General features: G+C 41.4%; 1 protein-coding gene across 1 annotated transcript in view; it reads left to right on the forward strand.

Moving 5' to 3' along the window:
• The first annotated feature begins 15,961 nt into the window (after positions 1-15,961).
• Positions 15,962-27,648, forward strand: part of LOC111979048 (integrin beta-1) — a 25,634-nt gene continuing 13,947 nt past the window's right edge. The window contains exons 1-6 of the mRNA XM_024009340.3: positions 15,962-16,628; positions 20,639-20,705; positions 21,169-21,254; positions 26,252-26,474; positions 26,830-27,000; positions 27,238-27,482. Of these exons, the coding sequence (XP_023865108.1) occupies positions 16,560-16,628; positions 20,639-20,705; positions 21,169-21,254; positions 26,252-26,474; positions 26,830-27,000; positions 27,238-27,482 (861 nt within the window). The 5' untranslated portion in view covers positions 15,962-16,559. The remainder of the gene's footprint in view (positions 16,629-20,638; positions 20,706-21,168; positions 21,255-26,251; positions 26,475-26,829; positions 27,001-27,237; positions 27,483-27,648) is intronic.

Consider the following 27,648-nt stretch of genomic DNA (forward strand, 5'->3'; position numbering starts at 1 on the left):
TAGACGTTTGGAATCACAAGACTCTTCCTAGAGTCTTGGTGATGAGCAATCGGGGGAGAAAGGCCTTGATGGATGGAGCAATCGGGGGAAGAAGGGCCTTGATCAGGGAGGTGACCAAGAACCTGATGTTCTCTGCAGAGCTCCAGTGTTCCTCTGTCGGAGATGGGAGAAACCTTCCAGAAGGACAAACCATCTCTGCAGCACTCCACCAATCAGGCCTTTATGGTAGAGTGGCCAGACAGAAGCTACTCCTCAGTAAAGACACATGGACAGCCCGCTTGGAGTTGCCAAAAAAAGGCACCTAAAGGACTCTCAGACCATGAGAAACAATATTCTCTGGTCTGATGAAACCAAGATTGAACAAGCTTGTAGCGTCATACCCAAGAAGACTCGAGGCTGTAATCGCTGCCAAAGGTGCTTCACAAACTATTAAAGGGTCTGAATACTTATGTAAATGTGATATTCAGTTTTTAATTGTTTTATAAATGTCCAAAAATGTATAAAAAACTGTTTTTGCTTGGTCGTTATGGATTGTTGTGTGTAGATTGATGAGGAGGAAAAACAATTAAATCCATTTTAGAATAAGGCTGAAACATAACAAAATGTGGAAAAAGTGAACGGTCTGAATACTTTACGAATGCACTGTAGATTGCAAAATAGTTGGGAAGAGATTATCGATGCACCGATTGCATGGCGTTCTGCACCAACCAAATGCGAGGCGCAGAATGATTTGTTGAGCTGCTGTGTAAGAAAGCACTGCCACCAATCCTGATAGCAAGCGTGGCACAGACAGCACACAGCTAAGTTATTGTTTTAAGGACTAAAGTGGCCTTGTTAAAAGGCCTTAGTCAGAGTAGGTGGGGTAAAATGACGGTCTTTGATTAGGAGATCCTGTCTGGTAGATAGAACTAGAATGTTTAATAACATAGTATTTACATTGTCTTAAGGACAGGAGTCAAGGAGTGAACCCCTCTTGTATTTGATTTTGCACACACACACACACACACACACACACACACACACACACACACACCACACACACACACCACACACACACCACACACACACACACACACACACACACAGGTTCAGTGACTTCAGAGGCTTGTTATAATAGCACACAGAGAAGAAGTGGTGTTGTTGGGCTGACCCAATCAGCCACTTCCCCTAGTTACATTGTTATGACTTAACAGCGCCATTATCACTGGGCTGGCCTAGGACAGTGTCCCAAATGGCCCCTATTCCCTTTATAGCACACTACTTAAAAAGTAATGCACTGTCCAGATAATATCATACTGTAGTCATGGGGTCATAGACCTATTACTATAGGAAGCATCTCAAAAGTAGGAGTGCTGATCTAGGATCAGGTCCTCCCGCCATGTAATGGTCTTCATTGTGATCTAAAACCCGAAACGTATCCTAAGTCAGCACTCCTACTCTGAGACGCTTGACACATACGACCCCCCCCCCCTCCGACTGATTCAACAGATGACTGACTATGCCTTTCAGATTTCCCAGTCACATTTCAAGCTAGACCCCCAGGCCTGGCAGTGTTGTCTGAATTGAGTGGTCCTAGACTCTTCATGGGGGAAATTCTTATGAGTCATGGATACTGCGTTTCATGGGTCGAGGTCTGGATCTGGAACAAGGGCCTATTAAGTTGGAATGTATTGTCTCATTCTCTGAGTACGATCTAGATCAGCCGCACCCCCATCTCCATTTCTGAGAGGAGTTACACGTTTTGTGTTAAAAGGAGGCTTTTTGTATCAAGCGTCTCAGAGTAGGAGCGATGATCTAGGATCAGTTTAGCTTTTTGATCACAGTGAATGAGATTTCATGAACAGGGGGAGACCTGATCCTTGATCAGCACTGCATTACAGCTCATATAATCTCAAGAAGGCAGCTCTCATTCACACGATTGAAGTAGCCTACTGACTAGTAGCTCGATAGATGCCCCCTGTTTAAACAGTACCACATACAAATGAACTGGATTAAGAAGGAATTCCCAGTTTAGGTTGGGTTTCCTCAATATTCCCTTGTACTCGCCGGTACAACTGAATGCTCTTCCTGATCCATCCACACACTGCTGTAGAGAGCACAGCAGTTTAATTAAGGAAATGGATTCATTCACTGCCCTGCTGCTAGGAGAGCTAATGGACAGAGGGAGCAGGGAGTGGACTGTAACACAGGCAGTGGGATTGGGTGTCCGTTCACCTTACTTAGACTGCTAACTCAGCACAATTAAAGATGCAAACATATTTTGTGTGGTTATCATTCATAGCAACCATTCACGCATTAAAAGTGTGAGATAATCTATAGACTCAAAAGCACATACACATTTATTTAACACGCTAATCTTCATAATGAACACCATCAAATGCTACATTTTGTACTCCTCCCTATTTGTATGCACCGACACACAAGTGGTCCATCGACGATAACATTTTCATGTGGTTAACCAGCGTCGTAGAAGTAACAGCGAGGTGAGTGAGGCCGTGAGGAAAATCCATGCAGGTGTGGTTTCTGTTCGTTACAGTCAGGTTCAAGTGGCTACATCACCAGATCAAAGTGTTAGCTTGTTTAGCTACCACTTAGCACTAAGATGAAACATCCCATAAACACAACCAACTGATCAGTGAATAGGTGTTAGGTCTTGTACTTTCTCCCCCTCTCTAAACAGGTTTCTGTATTCATTTTTTTAATGAAGTAATGTTAAAAAAGTCAGAGCAGAAGATCTCTGCTTGCTTTTTGACTGCGAAAGTGATGTTGACTCAGAAAAGTTGGTGACCACTGGCTTAGAGGATTGACTTACCTCTAGTGTCCTCTCTGGGCTGTTTAAGACCATAGAAAACCATTTGTCTGGTCAGTGGTAACTGTGGTAATATAATGTAGATAATTTTTTTGAGTACGGGTTTCATTGCAGTGAGCTGTGGGGTCTTACCTACCTTAGTTGAATACACTGACTGTAAGTCACTGTGGATAAGAGTGTCTACTGAATGACCAGAATGTTATTGTGACGTCCTTTACCTGCTAACGTAGGTCTTCAGTAGACCTTATATTTTGCACTGACCTTCTGTAAAAGATTGTTCTCTTTGGCTTATTGAACCTGACCATAAAAAGCCATGATTCGCCAGAGTTTATTCACACTAATATAAATATTAGCCTCTTAAAACATACCATGTTGCAAAACATACCAGCTCCAACGTAAAAGAAACATCACCTTGAATTCCCTGAAATTCTTTGAGGTTTTAGTTTTTTTCACAATAGTAGTGGTAGTAATATGACGATTCAAGCAAATTGTAGCTGCCAAGGGCTTGGAGTGACTGTTTTTGTCACTTCATTATTCAATGTTTAATTAATTTCACTGCATCAGAGATGTCTTACAGAGACATTTCGACTTTACAGACTTCTTCAGTGTGTCTTTTAATTCAAAACAGCATTTGTAAAGAACTACAGATGAGTAGGAGGTTCTTCTATTCAAGGTTGCCACTCATCTGCCAATCAGGGATGTAGATTTTCTGGTTTTCCGGTTTACAAATGAGTCACAAAGGAATACAAAATTATAGGGTATGGGAGCAGGCACGAAGAGCAACTCACATATCAACCGCCCCAGGTGTCCGCTCACCTAAATACATCATATCAATTAATGTGATAGCCACCACAAAGGACATCAGCCGCAGCCTTTGTGGTGGGCTATCTCATGTAATTGATATGATGTATTTGGAGAGTGGACACCTGGGGCGGTTGATTTGTAAGTTGCCCTTCGAGTTGGTCCCCCCTTTGCTGCTATAAACAGCCTCCACTCTTCTGGGAAGGCTTTCCTCTAGATCACATATGTCAGAGTCAAGGCCCGCGGGCCACATCCGGCCCGCGAGAAGGTTTTTTACGGCCCTGGGATGATCTTGATTTATTATTAGAAGCAGACCGCAGCAAGCCGGCAGCCCGCAGATCTTTTACACGCACCAATACTACATTTCCCACAATGCAACGGTGACGCACCGAGCAGTAGGCTGCTTCATTTCAATATTTATTGGCACAGCAGTCGTCAGCATCACAGTTAAATTAACTTCAGATACCCATCAAAAATGGCAAAACGGAAGGTGGACACTGAGAACCGGGGGTTTCAAACAAGGTGGAGTCGGAGTATATGTTCACGGAGGTAGCTGGAAAACCTGTGTGTCTTCTGTTGTGGAGAAAGTGTGGCGCGGTACTGAAAGAGTATAATCTGAGACGACATTATGAAACGAAACAACGCGGACAAAAACAAGAATATGGACATGGAACAAAGGCTACAAAAGGCAGAGGAATTAAAACGAGCCTCAAATCTCGACAGGCTCTGTTCAAAAAAGCCAAATCACAAGGCCAGGCTGCTGTCAAGGCCAGTTTTATTTTGGCAGAAGAGATCGCTAAATCCAGCCGCCATTTACGGAGGGGGATTTCATCAAAAACTGCATGATTAAAGTTTGTGACGAAGTTTCCCAGAAAAAAAGGCAACTCTTTTTAAATGTGAGTCTGAGCAGAAACACCATTGCCGAGAGAGTAGACCAGTTGTCCATCAATCTAAAGAGCAGCTTGTGAAAAAGGGAAAAGATTTCATTGCATATTCCTTGGCTGTGGATGAGAGCACCGACATTTCTGACATGCCCAGTTGTCAATTTTCATCCGCGGAGTGGACTCCAGCCTAAGCGGACAGAGGAGTTTTTGGCTTTACGTCCTATGCATGGCACAACTACGGGGCATGATTTGTATGAAGAGGTGTCAAGATGTGTAATGAGATGGAGCTGCCTTGGGAAAAACTCGTGGGTTTGACAACCGACGGAGCACCTGCGATGTGTGGACACAGGAGCGGACTGGTGGCGAAGATACGGGAAAAGATGCAAGAGGAAAACGCGACAGGTGAGCTGACAGCTTATCATTGTATCATACACCAGGAAGCGTTGTGCGTAAAGCCTTGAAAATGGAGCATGTAATGAGCATCATCACGCGCACAGTTAACTTTATCAGAGCCAAAGGTTTGAATCACCCAGTTCAAGGCATTTCTGACGGAGTTAGAAACGGAGCATGGTGATTTGCCTTATCACACAGAGGTGCGATGGCTAAGCCAGGGAAAGGTGCTTCAAAGATGTTTCGAGCTTCGTGAGGAGATTTGTCTGTTCTTGGACAGCAAAGGGAAAGCACAACACAACTCCGAGACGAAATGTTTCTGTGTGAAATGGCTTTTCTGTGTGACATTACGAGTCATCTGAATGCAATGAACTTGCAGCTGCAGGGTCGGGATCATGTCATCTCTGATATGTACAGTACAGTGAAGGCATTTAAAACCAAACTGACTCTGTGGGAGACGCAGATGCGGAAAGAAAATTTGAGCCACTTTCCCAGCTGCCAGACCATGAAAGAGAAGCTCTCTACCAGTGCGTTCCCGAGCGCACAGTTGGCTGTAAAATAGGTATGCTTGCCGCTGACTTTCGACGCCGATTTGCTGACTTTGAAGCACAAAAAAGCAGGTTGGAACTGCTCGGTAACCCATTTGCTGTTGACGTGGAAAGCTCACACCAAACCTCCAAATGGAGTTGATTGACCTCCAATGCAATGATGCACTGAGGGCAAAATATGCGGCAGTGGGTGCTGCGGAGTTCGCCCGTTTCCTCCCCGACACAATGCCCCAGCTGCGCATCCAGGCTGCTCAAACGTTGTCTATGTTTGGCAGCACATACCGTGTGAACAACTGTTTTCTTTTGATGAACCTGAAACAAACATCACACAGAAGTCGACTTACTGCTGAACACCTCCACTCAAATCTGAGGATTCCTCAGCTCAGAGCCTTACCCGAACATTGATGAACTTGTGGAAAAGATGGGACACCACCAAGTATCACCCTCAACCTCAAACAAGTGAACATTACTGTGCAATCACATATTTAGAGTTTTTACTCAGTTCAAGTTTAAAAGTTAAAGTTTAATATTTGTTTTCACTGCATGTTACTTCTCCTTAACAAAAGTGTTGTTTTTGATTAATAGATTTTTGCACTTTATTTTATTGTATTTCAATCCAATTATATTTTAAAAATATTCAGTTGAGTGGATGATAGAAAATTGCTATTATTGTTTTTTTCTTTGAAGTAAATTTAGCCCACTTTTGCTAAAATAGAAAATATAGGCTACTGATGGTGCCTTGAATACCGTTTCTTCATTTAATGTTCATGTTATGGGATTTTTATATAAAGGAAATTTGTCTTTTGTGTCTGTTGAAAATTAAAGATTACTGACAAAGCCATAAGAAAATATTGCTTTATTTATCTGATCATATGGAATATATTTGTTAGGTTTTCAGTAGAGTTCAATTAGGTTCACTAGACTATATGCGTCATTAAAAAATTTTCAATGAACATTCGAAACAGTCCGGCCCTCGGCTTGTAGCTAAATTTTTATTTTGGCCCTCCGTCCATTTGACTTTGACACCCCTGCTCTAGATGTTGGAACATTGCTGCGGGGACTTAATTAATAAGTAGACAAAATTGCAAATTATTAAATCCTTCCAATAGAAATACATTTTTTTTTTTTTCTGTTACAAATTGAAATGTAATTAAATGAGTAGACTTCACATGGGATGATTTCACTGAACAGCAAAAGAAAGGGAATATTGAATGATCCCCAATGATCCATCGCATCTCCCAAAAACGTTTTCAACATACATCTGTAAAATGATAGTCTAGAAACTAAAGCTTTGGTTGTCTTCTTCTCAGGCTTCCATGTCTTCTCCCTGGACCTCCTCAATGTCCACCTTTTGAACATCAGACTCTGAGGCCTCATCTTCACTGTCACTTTCCACCCTTGTTGGGATAGCTCGTTGTCAGGCTCAAAAAGCCTCAAATTTGCCCGGATGGCCACCAACCCTTGTATTGGTCAGCCTGTTACGTGCTTTGGTGTTTGTGTTCCCAAACAAGGACCAGTTGCGCTCTGAGGCGGCTGATGTTGGTGGGATTTGGAGGATGGAGGCAACAGGGGAAAGAGCCTCAGATCCACAAAGTCCCTTCCAGCAGGTGGCTGATGAGATTTGTTGGCACGACTGCCATATTGCATCTCCATCCCAAAGCCCTTGCTTTAAAAGTGTACTTCGCCAGACTGCCAAGAACCTTGCCCTCATCCAGGCCAAGGTGGCGAGACACGGTAGTGATGACACCATAGGCCTTGTTGATTTCTGCACCAGACAGGATGCTCTTGCCAGCATACTTGGGGTCCAACAAGTACGCTGCGGCGTGTATGGGCTTCAGGCAGAAGTCTTCACGCTTTTTGATGTATTTCAGAACTGCAYTTWCRTCTGCTTGGAGCAACAGTAAAGTGGGCAGGGCAGTACGGATTTCTTCTCTTACATCTGCAAGCAGAGTCTGAACATCAGACAGGATGGTATTGTCTACCTCAATCCGTGCAATGGCTACTGCTATAGGTTTCAGGAGTTTCAGGCTGCTTACCACTCTCTCCCAAAATGCATCATCCAGGAGGATCCTCTTGAAGGGGCTGTCCATATCAGCAGACTGTGATATGGCCATTTCTTGGGGAGACTCCTTCCCCTCCAGGAGARTGTCAAACATGATGACAACACCACCCCAATAGGTGTTGCTAGGCAGCTTCAATGTGGTGCTCTTATTCTTCTCACTTTGCTTGGTGAGGTAGATTGCTGCTATAACTTGATGACCCTTCACATACCTAACKATTTCCTTGGCTCTCTTGTAGASTYTATCCATTGTTTTCAGTGCCATGATGTCCTTGAGCAGCAGATTCAATGCATGAGCAGTACAGCCAATGGTTGTGATGTGAAGGTAGGACTCCTCTACTTTAGACCAAGCAGCATTCATGTTCGCAGCATTGTCTGTCACCAGTGCAAATACCTTCTGTGGTCCAAGGTCATTGATGACTGCCTTKAGCTCATCTGCAATGTAGAGACCGGTGTGTCTGTTGTCCCTTGTGTCTGTGCTATTGTAGAAAACTGGTTGAGGGGTGGAGATTATGTAGTTAATTATTCCTTGCCCACGAACATTCAACCATCCATCAGAGATGATTGCAGTACAGTCTGCTTTCTCTATGATTTGCTTGACCTTCACTTYAACTCTGTTGAACTCTGCATCTAGAAAATGAGTAGATAAATCATGTCTGGTTGGAGGGGTGTATGCTGGGTGAAGAACATTCAGAAATCTCTTCCGATGCACATTGCCTGTGAGCATCAGAGGTGAACCAGTTGCATACACAGCTCGAGCAAGACATTCTGCATTTCTCTGACTACGTTCCTCCATTGAGTCAAAAAACTTCTGATTCCAGGAGGACCATGAGCTGTTGCTATCGATAAGATGTCTGATTCATCATTTTCACCCTGAATAAAAGTAGAGGGACTTTTGTCAGAGGTTGCTTGTTGTGAGCGCTGAGGGAACTTTATACACTTGGCCAGATGATTCTGCACCTTTGTTGCATTCTTCAAATATGATTTTATCACAGTATTTGCAAATGTACACAGCTTTTCCTTCAACATTAACTGCAGTGAAATGTCTCCACACATCTGATAGTGCCCGTGGCATTCTCCTGTAAAGATGAGAAAAAAACAAGTAAAAATAAAATACAATTCCATGTACAGATAAATAGTTAAGCAATTAGATTAAACAACTACTTTGTAAGATAAATGTTTTAAAATGAAACATATATTGAAATYGGGGAATTAACACTCCTCAGTTAGCAGGCTCAAGCAAATGGTAGCAAAAACTAACTAGCAGAAGTTGTTAACAAGTTAGAAATGATTTAAACACACTTTGCTGTAGGCTACTATTTACTAGTTAACAAAAAAATCATGTATGTCATATATATTCATCCCACCCAGTATTGTAATCAAAACTTACCAGAAAGCATGTAGTTCTTGGCTCAGACAGTGTAGTAGTGTGGGCTCAATAGCATCTCATTAGTGTGCYAGATCTTGAGAATCAGCTGTACTGTACATGTGATGGAAGKATGKACTGTGCATGCAGAGGGTTGCAATTCCATTGAATTGGGGATAGTTTAACCAAAATATGCCACAAGACCTAGAATTGCCTTGTGTATCCCACAAAAAAAAGGTTCACTGTTATAAGCTAACTGTTTGGATGAATTTAAGCTAAATTCTAAAAATTCCCAGGCTTAACTTCCCATGGATAATTTCCGGAAATTTCCGACCCTTTGCAACCCTAGTAGCAACACAACATAGCATCAGCACATGGTAGCAGCACAAAACATGGTACAAACATMATTGYGCACAGACAACTGCACAAAGGGCAAGAAGGTAGAGACAATACATCACACAAAGCAGCCACAACTGTCAGTAAGAGTGTCCATGATTTAGACTTTGAATGAAGAGATTGAGATAAAACTGTCCAGTTTTAGTGTTTGTTACAGCTCGTACCAGTCGCTAGCTGCAGTGAACTGAAAAGAGGAGCGACCCAGGGATGTGTGTGCTTTGGGGACCTTTAACAGAATGTGACTGGCAGAACGGGTGTTGTATGTGGAGGATGAGGGCTGCAATAGATATCTCAGATAGGGGGGAATGAGGCCTAAGAGAGTTTTATAAATATGCATCAACCAGCGGGCGGGAGCATTGGTGGCAAATCTGATGGCCAAATGGTAAACAACTTGTAAGTCGCTCTGGATAAGAGCGTCTGCTAAATGACTTAAATGTAAATGTAAATGTAAAGAACATATAGGCGCTCGAGAGCACCCTTACCTGCCGATCTATAAATGATGTCTCCGTGATCTAGCATGGGTAGGATGGTCATCTGAATCCGGGTTAGTTTGGCAGCTGAGGTGAAAGAGTAGCGATTACGATAGAGGAAATCAAGTTTAGATTTAACTTTAGCCTGCAGCTTTGATATGTGCTGAGAGAAGGACAGTGTACCATCTAGCCATATTCCCAAGTATATATACTCCCCTGTGGGGAGAGGCTACCCTCTCAATCCACATCAAGATGGTTTKAACTATAAAAACATTGACAGAATGTTGCTCAATTGGCGGAATTGTTTCTTATTGCTAAATTCTGCATACCAGTTCTAGCATGCTCTCCAGTGTGGATTAGTTTAGGCTACATGAGAAGGATGGGTCTATATGTGGTGCTATCTGCTGTTATCATTGCAGAGGTTAACGTGCATGTTTTAGTTCTCTGGGCTCTGTTTCACCAGAGATATCCCCTCTCTCCAACGGTCGATCTGAGCCTCATGGGGAGTTGACCTAGACTGCTCTAGGGATYCGTCCCAAATGGCACCCTATTTCCTACATAGTGCACTACTTTTGACATTGGCCCTGGTCAAAAATAGTGTACTATATAGGGAATCTATACAAGATGATACCCTGAGCTGTAAACAAAGATACTGTTCAGGAAGTTTGGGAGGAGTCTAGATTATTAGAGGGACTGGCATTGCRGCCTTTGGGTTGGATCATGTTTAACTGTCAATTTCATTAGTGCACATCAAACTATAGAAAAACTTTTTGCAATGGAAAAAGAAGTTCAGGGAGATCCCTTTTTCAGTCCATTTTCTTCTGTTTGGTGTCTACTAGTGAATATGACCCTGATGTCTCCCTTTTTGGATTTCGTATTTTATCAAAGCAGCAGCTATTCTTCCTAGGGTCCGCATAAAACATGACATAATATCTAGATAACATTTAAAGGGAAATGGAAACACTAGGCTTTAGATCACTAGCTAACTAACTGTAAATCGCCATATTGGCATTGTTATATCACTGGCTGAATCCCAAAAATMGCTGAAAGACCTGAACTCTGCGTGCATTATTGTGCAAAATTTGCTGGTGTCAAACCATATATGAAAACATGATGCATATTTTGAAAGCTGAGAAACAGCCCTTTCAATTAAATGGTAATCAGTCAATAAAAACACCTATGAAAATGTGTATTTTATGCAAAAATCAACAACAAAAAATCCCAAACAACTGCCATTTACTCAACTTCCTAATGAAGATAGAGAATAAAATAAGAGCATATTGAGTTTTCCTTATTTAGTAAGGATGGAAAATAGTAATACCTTTTACTGTGAARGAGTTATAGCTGTTTTAATGAATTCTATGGAATGTTCCGTTATCAGACGCATATCTGCATCAAATTACAAATGGCATTTAGTCTCACATATGATAAGGAAAGAGATACACAAGTAATATAATATGAATGAGTCAATAACTTTATTGATAGCACCCCATAGACCCAAATTTYACCAGGCAAGTCAGTTYAGAACAAATTCTTATTTACAATGACGGCCTACCCTGGCCAAACCCTAACCAGGACGACGCTGGGCCAATTGTGCGCCGCCCTATGGGACTCCCATTCCCTACTCACTCGCTCACTCACTCAGCAACAGCCTACTCCACTGCCTGATAGCACAGATCATCCATTATATTGACCAGATACTCTAGTGGCCGCTCTAACAATAAAAATAAATGTCTTAAAAAATGGAAGGCAGCCAGGAGGAGACAAGATCAGGTGGGACCATTCTAGCCAATGAGAGGGCATATATATGTGTGTAAACAATGGGCACAACGGTTTCCACTAGTAACCACAGCTAGGGCTGGGTGATATGGCCAAAATATCAATCACATTATTATTTWAATTTTTGACGTTATTTGATAGTGTTTTATGTTTTGAATAATAAAAGTTCCATAATTGTTTTACATGTAGACAATGCCAAAAATAAATGCAAAACTGTTTCTGGATGCTCAACACAAAAAATACAATCAATGTTAATGTCTTTTTTGAGTTTCTTCAGGTAATGATTTGCAGGGTAATACTTATGGATAATTCTGAAAGAGACCTCTTTGACCTTGTTAACATTAAAGTATTTGTGTGGTAATAAACATACTTTTCCCCAACAGATATTAGTGACCGATGTATTCCAGTAACTTGTGARATAAGGAATGGATACAATATCCCTTTGAAATAAAGCACGTATAGATCTGTTGTTCTGAGGGAGCAAGGAGAAACATATTTTCCCTATTGGAGAGTCAACTTGATTAAGCGAGGGTAGGTCAAGAAGTTGAGGTCTGGCTACACCTCTAAATAACATGAGTTCCAGATGGAATAGCATCAAAGACTATGGCGAACTCTAGGTGTTACAGGGATATTGTAATGAGATGAAAATTCCTCATAATTGAGTAACAATCCTTCTGCATTAAAAAGTTGACTCACCAGCAGGATATGATTATTGAACCAGTTCTTAAAAAATAAAGACTTGTTTCTATACAAAATGTCCTTATTGTTCCAAATGAAATACCTATGTGGGGAAAAATCATGTTTATATATTAATGACCACGCTAAGAATACTTGTCTTTGAAAAACAGATACGTTTACAGTAATATTATCAATGTTATAGTTACAAAGTAACAAAATTGAGGCCACCAAAACAGGAGAAAATATAATGAGGAATGAAATTCCAAATTGAATTTGGATTCTTTAAGAAATGTTTAGCCCAATTTATCTTAAAAGTATTATTCAAAGTAGGAAAATCTAAAAAATTGAGACCACCATATTCATATGATATGATAAGGACAGATTTCCTAATATAATGTGTACGATTTTTCCAGATGAAGTTGAAAAGCACCTGGTCAACCGCTTTATCTATTTTGTGGTCAAGACGTAGGGCCTGGGATGCATAAGTAAGTCTGGAGATACCTTCAGCTTTAGAAAGCAATACTCGACCTTTCAAGGATAAATCCCTCTGCAACCAATGGTTCAACTTCTTTTTGTTTTTTTCAATAATAGGTATGATATTTAATGAGCATCTTTCCTGTTGATCCTTAGATATGGTAATCCCAAGGTATGTTACTTTCTCCTTGACTGGAATATTGCATGTAGAGGTGAGTCAARAGTCTTTAACAGCAAACAATTCACACTTATTAAGGTTTAGGCAAAGACCAGATGCTTTGGAAAATATATTTATCACATCGACTGCTCTAGGAATCTGGTCAGCATCTTTCAAAAAGAGGGTTGTGTCATCTGCAAGTTGACTTATGATAATATCTCTGTCAGCAATAGAGATCCCTTTTATATCGCTGGATTTAACAGCACTTGTAAGAAGTTGGGTTTCAAGCAGGGAGAGGTAAGGTGAAATTTGGCAACCTTGCCTAATTCCTATTTTCAAATCAAATCTAGGAGAAGTGCCATGCTTTAATTTAATTGAACCGTTCCCATTCATATAAAGTTTTAATAGTACTARAAAATAATTCCCCAAAACCAAATTTSTCAAGGGAGAGAAATAGAAACTCATGTTCRACTGTATCGAKGGCTTWATAAAAGTCTAAGAATACAATAAAACTATCTTCGAAGATTAAATCAGAATAGTCAATAAGGTCTAACACCAGTCGGATATTATTAGATATATGTCTATTTCTCATGAAGCCAGATTGGGTCTCTTCTATAACTGAGTCCAATACTGCCTTCATTCTTTTTGCAAATATAGAGGATAATATTTTGTAGTCATTATTGAGCAGACAGATTGGARGCCAATTATCGAGTAGAAGCAAGTCTTTCTTGGGCTTAGGMGTTAATGTAATCAGACCTTGAGTCAAACTGGGAGGGAGAGCATTATTTGTAAGGCTTTCAGAAAAGACCTCCAACAGAAATGGGATCAACTGTTGAGAAAAAGTTTTGTAAAACTCAGCAGATATACCATCAGTCCCAGGAGACTTATTATTTTGAAGGTGTTCAATAGAATAAATTATCTCTTCAACTATAATAGGGTCATCACAGTGTTCCCTCTCAGTCTCCCCAATTGATTTCACATCCCCCAGAGAGTCAAAAAAAAGAGTTGAGGAAACCGCACAATACTTAGAACTATATAAAATCCTGTAGAAGTTGCAACTAAAGTTAGAGATTAATTTGGTATCATCTGTGATGAGACCATTAATATTTAATTGTTGAATTGTATTTTTTTTWGTGGTATTTTCTAACCTGAAAAAARAAGATGAATTTTGTTCACCTTCCTCTWGCCACTTCTTCCWWGATCTGACAAAGGTTCCTCTGCTTTCAGTTTGTACATATCATCCAACTTGTTTTGGAGCTCAAARAGAACAGATTTGTCCTCTGAGAGACTTTCAACAGGCTTTTGAACAAGACAGGTGATCTTTGTAATTACACTTTCTTCTTCAGCTCTCRTTGTCTTGGCAAGAAAACTCCCATATTTTCTTAAWTATTTTCCAACCTCATATTTAAAAAGCTCCCAGTTATTACTGTATGAATTGTCATTTATAGRTTTGTTCCAAAAGTGTGTAATTAAATAGTTTATCTCCATCTTGACCAACTCATGTTTTAATATACTGTAGAGCTATTAAGCTTCCAYTAGGATGCTCTGCCAATGCCATTATCAGAGATTAAAAGTTTAATGTCAATATAAATAGCTCTATGCTCAGTAAGGGGAGTGGCCAGGATGTTAACAGAAATACCCTGTTTATCAAACCATTTAGACACCAGCCAAACATCTGTGTGATTGTCTGGAGCATGCCTCATTACTCCATGTGAAAGACTTGTCATTAGGAAACTTTACTCTCCAAATATCTATAYTARSAAYKSTTTCCATAAACTGCCTCAAACTTMTYTTCATAGAAGTGGACTGTCCCGGAGGCCATCTATCAATTAAATTATTCMGAGAAATATTAAAATCCCCACCTACTATAAGTAAAGCATTTGGGAACTTGGTTAGCCAATGGAGAATACYCTTTTCTAAAGATTCAAGTAAGTGATCATTTTCAAGTTTGGAATTGTAACATTAWATGTTGGTAATAATAATGATGATGCTGTTACAGTWGATAAGACAAAGAAAGRGACCAGAAGGGTCACAGTCGGAGTGCAAAATACTTCCATTGAAATTATTCTTTAGAGTGATAACTCCAGCAGAGAGTTCAGAACCATGAAAGAGACATACATCATTACCGCACTGAGATCTCCAGAAGTTGACGTCGGTAGCAACTGAATGAGACTCTTGAAAAAAAAACATAAATCTATTTTATGCTGTTTCYCAAATAAAAATAATGCTTTGCACTTTACATTATTTCTTAACCCCCTAGCATTGAGTGAAACTATAGACAATGACAAAGTGGAATATAGAACAAATGATGAGCAAAACATGAGCAAAACGAGCAAAACAAAAATCGAAAATCGAAAAAGAATGAAAGGTGTCACGTTCTGACCTTAGTTCCTTTTTTATGTCTTTATTTTAGTTTGGTCAGAGCGTGAGTTGGGGTGGGCATTCTATGTTGTTTTTCTATGTTTTGTTCTGTTGTTCTATTTCTATGTGTTTGGCCTAGTATGGTTCTCAATCAGAGGCAGGTGTCAGTCGTTGTCTCTGATTGGGAGCCATATTTAGGTAGCCTGTTTTCCTTTGTGTTTTGTGGGTGGTTGTTTCCTGTGTCTGTGTTTGCACCATAAGGGACTGTTTCGATTTTCGTTTGTTCATTCACTTTGTTATTTTGTATTTTTGTAGTGTTCAGTTTTATATATTAAAATGGACACTTACCACGCTGCACATTGGTCCGATATCTCTTACTCCTCATCAGAAGAAGAGGAAAGTCGTTACAAAAGAAAACCAGCGTTGCATACCATATACGTAGATATAAATGATTGAGTGAGAATAGTTTAGKATAACAAAGCTAACTGCCAGAACAAGAAACAGCAAAGAGCGTGCTCACTGCCTGTACTGCAGGTAAAATTATCAGAAGTGAGAGAAGAAATAAAATAGTAAATATCCATTACTCCAGTAGTCCTGTGCAGTTAGAACGAAGGTTAAATCGCCTTAGAGCCGGGAGTGGGATCTGCTCACATCAGAGGTAGCTATCTAGGTAGCCTATTTTGACCACCAGGCACAGTCTATGACAGTCCTCAAGGAGGAAGGTTGATTTCGGATCCGTTGATGAAAGCGCGCCCTCCGATGAAGTAAGCCGCTTTCCCTTCTTTTCGTGCTTTTTCCACAGCTGGCCAGAGTTTCTCTCCTTTCTCTGTCTGCTTTCGAGAGGTATTCAGCAAACCGCAGGTTGTTATCGCGTAGGAAAGTAGATTTCTTGGCTGCTTTCCAAATGGCATCCCTGTAGATCCGTGATGTGAACTGTAGAATGACACCTCTGGGCTTGGAGTCACCCTGCCTTCTCGTGCCGAGGCGATGTACAATGRCGACAACATCTGCTAGCTTAGCCTTCTCCACGGGTAGGATAGCTTGGTAGACTTTGATGGTCTCTTGCCGCACGTTCTCCCCATCTGCCTTGGGAACTCCATACAGTCTCAGATTCCACTGTCTGGAGTAGCTTTCGAGTTCTGCGATTCTTCTTTGGCACAAGTTCTTCTTTCCCTCCTCCTTTTCGACACTCTTTTCGAWGTGGGCGACCTTCTTCTTAACATCCTTGATTTCCATGCATGCAAAGTCAACWGTTTTTTTTAAGACCTCCATTTTCATTGCGTTGTCACCAACCATTTTCTCTATCTCATCGGACCTTGCATTGATGAGCCTGGAAAGAGTGGCGATAACATAATTATTTGCAGTGGCATCTGGGCTCAGTTCAAACATGCCTTTTTTGAAAGCTGAAGGTTTGCTTGGGGTTATAGGCAAAGAAGYAAAATCCTCGTCTGACACGGTAAGTGTCATAGAGTCTGTCAGACCAGTATAGTTGTGGCAGTTGTCAATCAAAGCATTTYCCTCCTGTGTAACGARATTGGATGATGCCTGAGCATTGCTAGCTGAGGAGTTAGCCAAAAGATTTCTCTTTCTGTCAGCGCGCTGTGACATTTTYGAAAATATCATCTTAAATCATCAATAACTTGGTGTTTTTAGCAAGCAAAGTATTAGTTTGGTAGTTCAAAATAATACACTTTTCATTATCTTTCAAAAGTTGATATGCAGAGCTCGGTAAGAAGCGTGCGTTCAAGCTGCCATCTTGGAACCTCTCATAAAAGCACTCCGCTGGCGGGAGTTTGGAGAACACAAGTGAAGAGCTGCGCCTATGGTCAAATCAAATCAAAGTTTATTTGTCACGTGCGCCGAATACAACAGGTGTAGACTTTACAGTGAAATGCTTATTTACAGGCTCTAACCAATAGTGCAAAAAAGGTATTAGGTGAACAATAAGTAAGAAAAMAAATAAAYCAACAGTAAAAAGACAGGCTATATACAGTAGCYAGGCTATAAAAGTAACGAGGRTACATACAGACACTGGTTAGTCAGGCTGATTGAGGTAGTATGTACATGTAGATATGGTTAAAGTGACTATGCATATATGATGAACAGAGAGTAGCAGTAGCGTAAAAAAGGGGTTGGCGGGTGGTGGGTGGCGGGACACAATGCAGATAGCCCGGTTAGCCAATGTGCGGGAGGACTGGTTGGTCGACCCAATTGAGGTAGTATGTACATGAATGTATAGTTAAAGTGACTATGCATATATGATAAACAGAGCAGCAGCAGCGTAAAAAGAGGGGTTGGGGGGGGCACACAATGCAAATAGTCCGGGTAGCCATTTGATTACCTGTTCAGGAGTCTTATGGCTTGGGGGTAAAATCTGTTGAGAAGCCTTTTGTCCTAGACTTGGCACTCCGGTACCGCTTGCCATGCGGTAGTAGAGAACAATCTATGACTGGGGTCTTTGACKATTTTTWGTTTCCTGAGGGGGAATAGGCTTTGTTGTGCTCTCTTTACGACTGTCTTGGTGTGTTTGGACCATTCTAGTTTGTTGTTGATGTGGACACCAAMGAACTTGAAGCTCTCAACCTGCTCCACTACAGCCCCYTCGATGAGAATGGGGACGTGCTCGGTCCTCCTTTTCCTGTAGTCCTCAATCATCTCCTTAGTCTTGGTTACGTTGAGGGATAGGTTGTTATTCTGACACCACCCGGCCAGGTCTCTGACCTCCTCCCTATAGGCTGTCTCGTCYTTGTCTGTGATCAGGCCTACCACTGTTGTGTCGTCTGCAAACTTAATGATGGTGTTGGAGTCGTCTTCGCCAGAGTAATAATTCATTTTAAACTAATTCCAAATACAAGATTCATAAGTAATTTGTTACATTCCAAAATACCTGTAGGCCTATGCTAGTAATTGTTGCCCCATTGCTGATGAGCTTGCAAAGTAAACGGTTCATATTATTGATCACCAATTTTTTTTTTTTTTAGAGCTGTCTATTTATTTATTATGGCAATTCTCTAATTATAATTTGACGTTTGCACTGCACCCGATCCTTTAGCTGTACAGCAAAGCAGGCTACCCTGCCGCCCCTCCGCTTTTTTTTTTTTTAGAGCTGTCTATTTATTTATTATGGCAATTCTCTAATTATAATTTGACGTTTGCACTGCACCCGATCCTTTAGCTGTACAGCAAAGCAGCAATCTGTTCACTAGTTTACCACTGACAGTTTGCTGGTCCAATCAGATTGCAGAGTGTGCGTTTAACTAGCCAATCTGTTACAGGGTTTTTTTCAAGGGCGATGCTGCGGCCACTGTCTCTGGCTACGTGTAGAGTAATCCACGTAGACTCTGTGCCACAAAATGAGTGACAAAACTTTTAAAAACCTGGCCAGATAAGTTCAAGTCATCAGTCTCAAGTCAAAGTAGAGTCCCGAGTCTTGAGGCTCCAAGTCAAGTGTCTAGTTATTTAATTTGTTATTTAGTCGAGTCTCAAGTCATTGAATTTGTGACTCGAGGCAGACTTGAGTSCAATTCATGTGACTCGAATCTACAACGGTGTATCGAGTCTACAACGGTCGTTACTATGGCAATTCAAGATGGCACAACCACACCTCTAATAAAWATCCTAAAAATAGAGATGTTTCTATGTTAAATACACATTTAGCATTAGTGGATGGAATACATATCTTTGCTTAGCTTTACTAAAGTGTTTCAATTCACCTTTAATGGACAAGTACATCAAGGAAAGACACTACATACATTTATTTAAAATAAGAATAAACACRTTCATTAATTTATGCCTTCATAATCTTGTGATTCATAGACGCTACTGATGATTTATAGACACTGTATGCTAGGTCCAGATGGCCAATATCCCTCTCTCTCTTTTACACTTTTTATTTCACATCTTGGATGGGACTGCTGAAACCACTTGTGACAGTGAAGATTTCAGGTCCGCTTGCTCTCTCTCTCTCTCTGATGGTTATCACTGAAGCTCTTTGGGGGGGCTTCGAATTAGATGGCCTGGCCAGTACTCACAGGACGTGGTTATTTGTCTATAGGCTAGACAACACGACTGCATTCATGGATGTGTACAAAATCAAATAGCTGTAGAGTCTGTGGTCTAAACTAGAGACAAAGCTCCTGCCCAACCTCATCATTTTCCCAAGGTTAACCAACATCACARTTCAGGGTGTACTTTTGACATATTTCAGTGATATGTTTGGATGACAGACATACTTGTGTTAGTGAGGAACAGGAACAAAGCCTTTCGTAACCCTCAGTCAGACATACTGTAGGTCGTGTCAAGAAAAGAAATGGTTCATGCTCTCTGACTGCTCTCTAATCAAGTTGTTGTCGGCACTGTTTGTCTCTCTGGTATGCTATGTGTCTTCTACCGGGCTGAGAGAAGACCGGGAGGGGGAGGAAGAGGAAGAGAGAGAAWGGCTGACTTCATAATTTAAATGGGAGGAGGACTGGGAAGGCCATCAGAGGAAATGTGTCACTGGTGGGAGAGCTGGAGTGGGGGGGAGGAGGAGGACTTGGGGGAGGCATGTAGCTGCCTGACCAAATATGGGAGTAGCAGATTCACACCTCTCCATTCTCTGTTCTGTGTTAGGAAGCAGTGGACTTGTCAAGGACTGCTTCCCAAATGGCACCCTATTCCCTACATAGTGCACTACTTTTGACCAGGGCCCATGGGGGACTTTATATGGGATATTGTTGCCATTTGGGACAAAGCCTAGGTCTGTTCTGCAAAGACATAGTCCAATAGGAATGTTAGCCATAATCAAGCCTGTTTCCTAGGTGTTTTCAAATGCAGACCTCTTATGACGACAATGATTAGAAGAATTCCGTTGATGACTTTTTCTTCTCCTGTCTTTTGTTCAGTGCCAATGGTGGAGTGCTGCATTAGTGGCCAGGCCTATTTGTGATGTGATTAAGTGGCACGAGCTTAGACAATGTCTTTAAAGTGCTTCTGAAAACGCAATGACTTTGTTATGACCCTGGGGTGTAGATCTCCTTAACTAAAGATTACCTGACTAGATATTCACGTCGCTGCCACTCTCTGACTACCTTTGGCTTGCTTAAACAGCAGTCTATCCATGCAATAAACTAACATTCTTTGTTCATGTGGTGCTGAATGCATTACACACTTCTCAAAACTCCTCATGATATAACCGAGTATAATCTCTTGGTCTCCCGAGACTGATGTTCTCACGGTACAACACGTCCTCACACTTAAAAACATGTGACTTTTGTTTTACCATGTTTGTTAATCAAGCAGGCTGTAGGCCAGTGAAACAAAGAAAAATGTCCTTGCAGTCCCTGCTAAGCTATCTGTGTGAGAGAAGCGACTGGAACGGTCCTAAGTGGTTTTCATGCTGTTTGAAGACAGGTATACCATATGAGATTTGCTTCACTAAATTCATGTCCAGTAGTTTGAATCAACCACTGTTTTGTCTCCTTTCAGATGGATCTGAGGCTACTTTCAATAGCAACATTATTAGGAATCCTATGTTTCTGCAGTGCACAGCAAGGTAAGGTTATTTGACTTACACACATATATTGTTTTAGGGCTACATTTTACATTTTTGTTATGCACCTAAAACATTAGTCTACTTTGTGCATCAAAAAGCAATGAAAAGAAGACATTCTTCAGATTACGATATTGTGGTAGAAGAGGTTGGCCTAATGGGATGATGTCATCTATTGAAGAAACTGCCTACAGCTGCCTGGCTTCAGCAACATGACTCGCAATTGAACAGATTGGAAGAACTTAAATACCATGTTGAGCCAGGAAGAGAGGAAAAATGTAGTTACAAAGCTCCGTCCCAAATGGCACCCTATTCACAATGTATTGCACTACTTTTTGACCATAGTAAAGCAAAGTAGTGCACTATATAGGGAATAGGGTGCCATTTGCAATGCACATTTTCTGAATGCTGCCTCTTGGCAAATTGTTGTGGCTGTACAAAAATATGTATTGTTTCTTCCTTTCAGAGGGCAGTGATTGCATCAAGGCCAATGCACAATCATGTGGGGAATGCATCCAGGTGGCAGAGAAATGTGGATGGTGTACAGACACTGTAAGTTGTTTGAAAGCACATGCTTACAGAGGCACAGTCTTGAGACTTATCTCACTGGAAGCAGCTAACACAAGTGTTTGTATTAGGAGTTGAACAATGGCAGGGATATGATTTGAATAGCAGTGTATGGGCACTTGCTGTGAAGTAGTTGCCGCCAGCCCAGAGTATAGTCATGCAGAGCTGTCTTGAGTCATGGAACAGAACTCACCCTGACGCTTCCTGAGGTTTAACGGCGGTTGGCATCTAATATGTTGCATTACCGCTGCCAACTGAACTATAGTATATACATTACTCTTTGTGATACAAAATGGGAAAAGGGGAACCCCAAAAATGTATTATATACAATACCAGTCCAACGTTTGGACACACCTACTCATTCAAGTGTTTTTCTCTATTTTTTACTATTTTCTACATTGTAGAATAATAGTGAGGACATCAAACTATGAAATAACACATATGGAATCATGTAGTAACCAAAAAAGTGTTAAACAAATCAAAATATATTTTAGATTATTCAAAGTCGTCACCCTTTTGCCTTGACAACAGCTTTACACACTCTTGGCATTCTCTCAACCAGCTTCATGAGGAAWGCTTTTCCAATAGTCTTGAAGGAGTTCCCACATATGCTGAGGACTAGTTGGCTGCTTTTCATTCACTCTGCTGTTCAACTCATCCCAAACCAARTCAATTGGGTTGAGGTCGGGTGATTGCGGAGGCCAGGTCATCTGTTGCAGCTCTCCTTGGTCAAATAGCCCTTACACAGAATGTAGGTGTGTTTTGGGTAATTTTCCTGTTGAAAAACAAATGATAGTCCCACTAAGTGCAAACCAGATGGGATGGGGTATCGCTGCAGAATGCTGTGGTAGCCATGCTGGTTAAGTGTGCCTTGAATTCTAAATAAATCACAGACAATGTCACCAGCAAAGCACCATCACACCTCCCCCTCCATGCTTCATGGTGGGAACCACACATGCAGAGATCATCCGTTCACCTACTCTGCGTCTCACAAAGACACAGCGGTTGGAACCAAATATCTCAAATTTGGACTCATTAGACCAAAGGACAGATTTCTACCGGTCTAATGTACATTGCTCAGGTTTCTTTGTAGCAGTTCGACCATGAAGGCCTGTTTCACACAGTCTCCTCTGAACAGTTGATGTTGACATGTGTCTGTTACTGGAACTCTGTGAAGCATTTGGCCTGCAATCTGAGGTGCAGTTAACTCTAATGAACTTATCCTCTGCAGCAGAGGTAACTCTGGGTCTTCCTTTACTGTGACGGTCCTCATGAGAGCCAGTTTCATCATAGCGCTTGATGGTTTTTGCGACTGCACTGAAGAAACTTCCAAAAATATTCCGTATTAACTGACCTTCATGTCCTAAAGTAATGATGGACTGTCATTTCTCTTTGCTTATTTGAGCAGTTCTTGCTATAATATGCACTTGGTCTTTTACCAATTAAGGCTCTCTACTGTATACCACCTCTACCTTGTCACAGCACAACTGATTGGCTCAAACGCATTAAGAAGGAAATAAATCCCATAAATAAACTTAACAAGGCACACCTGTTCATTGAAATGCATTCCAGGTGACTACCTCATAAAGCTGGTTGAGAGAATGCCAAGAGTGTGCAAAGCTGTCATCAAGGCAAAGGGTGGCTACTTTGAAGAATCTCAAATATAAAATATTTAACACTTTTTTGGTTACTACATGACTCCATGTGTGTTATTTCATAGGTTTGATGTCTTCACTATTATTCTACAATATAGAAAATTGTCAAAATTAAGAAAAACGTTCTTGAATGAGTAGGTGTGTACAAACGTTGACCGTACGGTTACTTTATATATATATATATATATATATATATATATGTGTATTTATACAGTTTGAAGTCGAAGTTTACATACACTTAGGTTGGAGTCATTAGAACTCGTTTTTCAACCACTCCACAAATTTTCTTTAACAAACTATAGTTTTGCTAAGTGATAAGTTCAAGCAAAGAGGCACTGAGTTTGAAGGTAGGCCTTGAAATACACCCACAGGTACACTTCCAATTGACTCAAATGATGTCAATTAGCCTCTCAGAAGCTTCTACAGCCATGACATAATTTTCTGGAATTTTCCAAGCTGTTTAAAGGCACAGTCAATTTAGTGTATGTAACTTCTGACCCACTGGAATTGTGATACAGTGAATTATAAGTGAAATAAATCTGTCTGTAAACAATTGTTGGAAGATTTGTTGTGTCGTGCACAAAGTAGATGTCCTAACCGACTTGCCAAAACTATAGTTTGTTAACAAGAAATGTGTGGAGTGGTTTAAAAACAAGTTTTAATGACTCCAACCTAAGTGTATGTAAACTTCCGACTTCAACTGTTTATATATATATTTATATATTATTACCTGTGCGTCAAAAAACAGAACACTCAAAACATGAGCACAATGGCAGCTCTTCCTTTAAAGAACTCCAGGCCTCAAGAGGGCAGATAACCCAAAACACGGGTGGAACTAAAAAATTGAGCCAGGATTTCTGGAGGGACTACTTTTACATGCGCACCTGGCAGATAAGCATGGGTATAAAATGTTTGGCTTAGCTTTGCTTGGGTCCTCAACATACAAACAGCTCATTGTTTCAACCCTAAAGACGCAACTGTTTGTAATGTTTGGAATATTTATTATGTTGCATCCAGTTTAGCACAATTTATATGTTTACTCTGGTAGAGTGGACTTTCTTTTGTTGTGGATATTTTCTGACTGCAGAAGTGAATTGCTTGAAAGTGCTAGATTAAATGTTACTTTATTCAAAGCCATGCTTTGTTGCTGTGTCATGCATTGTTTATTGTGTAAAATAATGCAGGTTATTCTCTGTTTAAGGTTATCACCTGTTCTCCTATTCCTTATTCCTCTGTCATTCAACTACTCTATTCAACAAATCAACTGTTTCAACATATTCAACAAATGGCATCAAAACCATAATAAAACACGAAAAAGGAATTGAGTTGTCCCTTTGCATCCTTCACGTGTTGAGCAAGCCGTTTTCAAGTTTGGGCAGAGCTGAAATAATTATAACACCTAGACAACTTGACATTACCCTACCAACTAACCCAATACTCATTACAACCATCACCTTATTCCACTACTTTAACCCTATCTGATCCTACCCCAGTCCAACGGCKTGAGAGGACAGTACACTACCACTCAACACAAGTCAAATCTCGTACCCCGGGCCGCCCAAGTGGTGCAGGGGTCTAGGGCACTGCATCGCAGTGCTTGAGGTGTCAATACAGTACCGGGTTTGATCCCAGGCTGTGTCACAGCCTGCCGCGACCMGGAGACCCATGAGGTGCCGCAAAATTGTCCCAGCATCGTCCATGTTATAGGCTGACCACACCGCTCGCATCGCGTGCGCCAACGAGCGTCTGCGTTGCCAAGGGCTAAAATAGAAGTAATTCCTATTTCTGACGCAGATCGCTCTGCAAGTCCTGCCTCTCCTATCTCSTCATTGGTTTATAGAAGCAGGTACCCACGTGCCATCTCCTCATTGGTTATACCCACGTGGGTGATTGAAAGACTAACTGTTTTGCCAGTTGTCATGGTAATACTATGAAAGTGTTGATGCCAATCACCATATTAGTTCAYAGATGAAAAAGCCTGGAAGGAGGAGAGATGACTAGAAACGATTCGGTATACCGTTTTATGTGTGGATTAATTGTCGGAGTAGAGATCCTTGTGCATTTCAGGTAAAATAACAACTCAACGGTTTGTTGAGATCAGTGTGGAATACCTTGACTTGCCTGCACAGAGCCCTAACCTCATCCCCATCTAACACCTTTGGGATGAATTGGAACGCAGACTGCGAGCCAGGCCTAATCACCCATCATCAGTGTCCAACCTCACTAATGCTCTTGTGGCTGAATGGAAGCAAGTCCCTGCAGCGATGTTCCAACATCTAATGGAAAGCCTTCCCAGAAGAGTGGAGGCTGTTATAGCAGCTAAGGGTCGACCAACTCCATATTATTGCCCATGATTTTGGAATGAGATGTTCGACGAGTAGGTGTCCACATACTTTGGGTCATGTAGTGTATATCACTCATTGGCCCAAACCTCTGTTCTGGTACAGATGTACTATTCACAGGGATCCTCTCAGAATCCCTTACCCTTCATCCTCCCTCCTCTATTTTCTTCACTGCCTCAGCATACCACACCTTCTGCACTACTCTGAGGCTGGCAACCTCAACCTTCCTTTCTCGCACCGAACACCGCTGATACCCAGCAACATGAGCACCCCTACAAGTTGACACACAGCTTTTCCAACCGAAACTACACACTCCTCTATCCCATCTCTGCACATTTCCCACATTTTGGAATCTCCCTACTACACACTGCTTCTACATGCCCATAAACGTGACACCTAGAACACCGCAGTGTAGTCGGCACAAAAGTTCTAACAGCATAACTCATATATCCTAACATTACTTTGTCAGGTAAAMACTAAATCAAAGTTCAAAATAGCAGGCTGTTTCATCACGCTCTCCACTGGGTCTGAGTCACACCAAACAGCAGGCGTCACAAACACCAGGAATCTTCAACTTCAATTGCTCCACCTCCGCACTTAACGGTATCCCAGAAATCCCTCCCTTTAATGGTGCCCTGTACCTTAGCGCAAAGCAAGATACAGATCTTTCCCCAAGTTGCGTCGCACTGCTCTCTCTGATCTGAAGAAACACAAACAAACATGACAATTCACTTCGGGTTACCTTCACCTACTCAACAGCACCCACCATATTTTCCACCCAACTTGAAACCACTCATGGATCTGACTGAACTTCTGACCGAACTTGCTCCTTCTTCCTACTGCAAAATCATCAGAAATGTCATATCACAATGAGTGCTTCATCATGTGTATGTTGACTATTTTGAAAAACAATCAAATAAGTAATTACAAATAACATAAAAAAACAAGAAAATGTGGGTTATTTGTCATATTTGTCTCTGTGCAGGACTTCCTGAAGCAGGGAGAGTCTAAGTCAGCACGCTGTGATGAGCTACAGTCCCTGATCACGAAGGGCTGCACTAAGGCCAAGATTGAGAACCCCCGGGGCAGCACCTCCATCACCAAGAACAAGCCTGTCACCAACCGCAAGAAGGACATGGCAGAGAAGCTAAAGGCTGACCAGATCACTCAGATCCAGCCTCAGAAACTCACCCTCAACCTCCGATCCGGTAATGACCTGACTCCTGACCTGTGCTGATATTGGATCAGTTTGACCTTTTAGATCATAACGAATAAGATGGACATGGAGGACCTGATCCTCGATCAGCACTCCTACTCTGAGGTTTTGTGAATATGGGCCCTGCCTCCTGACCTGACCAGCTCATTGGCCATGTAGCTAGCTATATGATACTTTATCTAAACAGGGCATATTAGAATATGCAATCTTTCTTGAACTTACCATTCACATGCAGTCAATTTCTGAATCCAAGTTTTCAGGAAGAATCCTGTTGATGTTTGTAAAATATTGAATGATGAAGAGTCTTCATGTTCTCTGAATCTGTTCCATTCCTTTCTCACATGAAGGTGAGGCCCAGACCGTTAAGTTGAAGTTCAAGAGGGCAGAGGACTACCCCATCGACCTCTACTACTTGATGGATCTCTCCTTCTCCATGAAAGACGATTTGGAGAACGTCAAGAATCTGGGGACTGACCTGATGCGTGAGATGAAGGAGGTCACCTCAGACTTCAAGATCGGTAAAAGACATTAAGCTTCACATACTCAAAATGTTCAAAGTAAGGTCATTCAGAAAGAAGGAAGGTAAAACCGCTCATTGGATACTTCACTGTGGCTATCCTCTGTTCCAACCTGTGTTTGTGTATTTTGTAAGGGGTTGGGATCAGAGATAAATACAGATTTCAATGGACTGCAAGGAACATGGATCAATGAAGTATCTTGTTGTTCTTCTCAACATTGGCTGTTTTCCTGACCAGGTTTCGGCTCCTTTGTGGAGAAGACGGTGATGCCATACATCAGCACTACCCCAGCCAGACTGCTGAACCCCTGCACCAACACCAACGACACCTGCACCAGCCCCTTCAGCTATAAGAACGTGCTGAAGCTGACTGAGAACGGGGAGGAGTTCAACAACCTGGTCAGTAAGCAGCAGATCTCTGGAAACCTGGACTCCCCTGAGGGAGGATTCGATGCCATCATGCAGGTGGCCGTCTGTGGGGTGGTGACCTGACCTCGGGCATAGTGGATAGTCTCACTTCAGGGCCTGTAATCATAAAGCATCTCAGAGTAGGAGTACTGATCTAGGATCAATTTAGCCTTTTTGACCATGATGAATAAGATTACATGGACGGGGGACCTGATCCAAGATCAGCACTCCTTATCGAATA

This window comes from Salvelinus sp. IW2-2015, linkage group LG19, assembly GCF_002910315.2.
Source record: "Salvelinus sp. IW2-2015 linkage group LG19, ASM291031v2, whole genome shotgun sequence".
Taxonomy (NCBI): Eukaryota; Metazoa; Chordata; class Actinopteri; order Salmoniformes; family Salmonidae; genus Salvelinus; species Salvelinus sp. IW2-2015.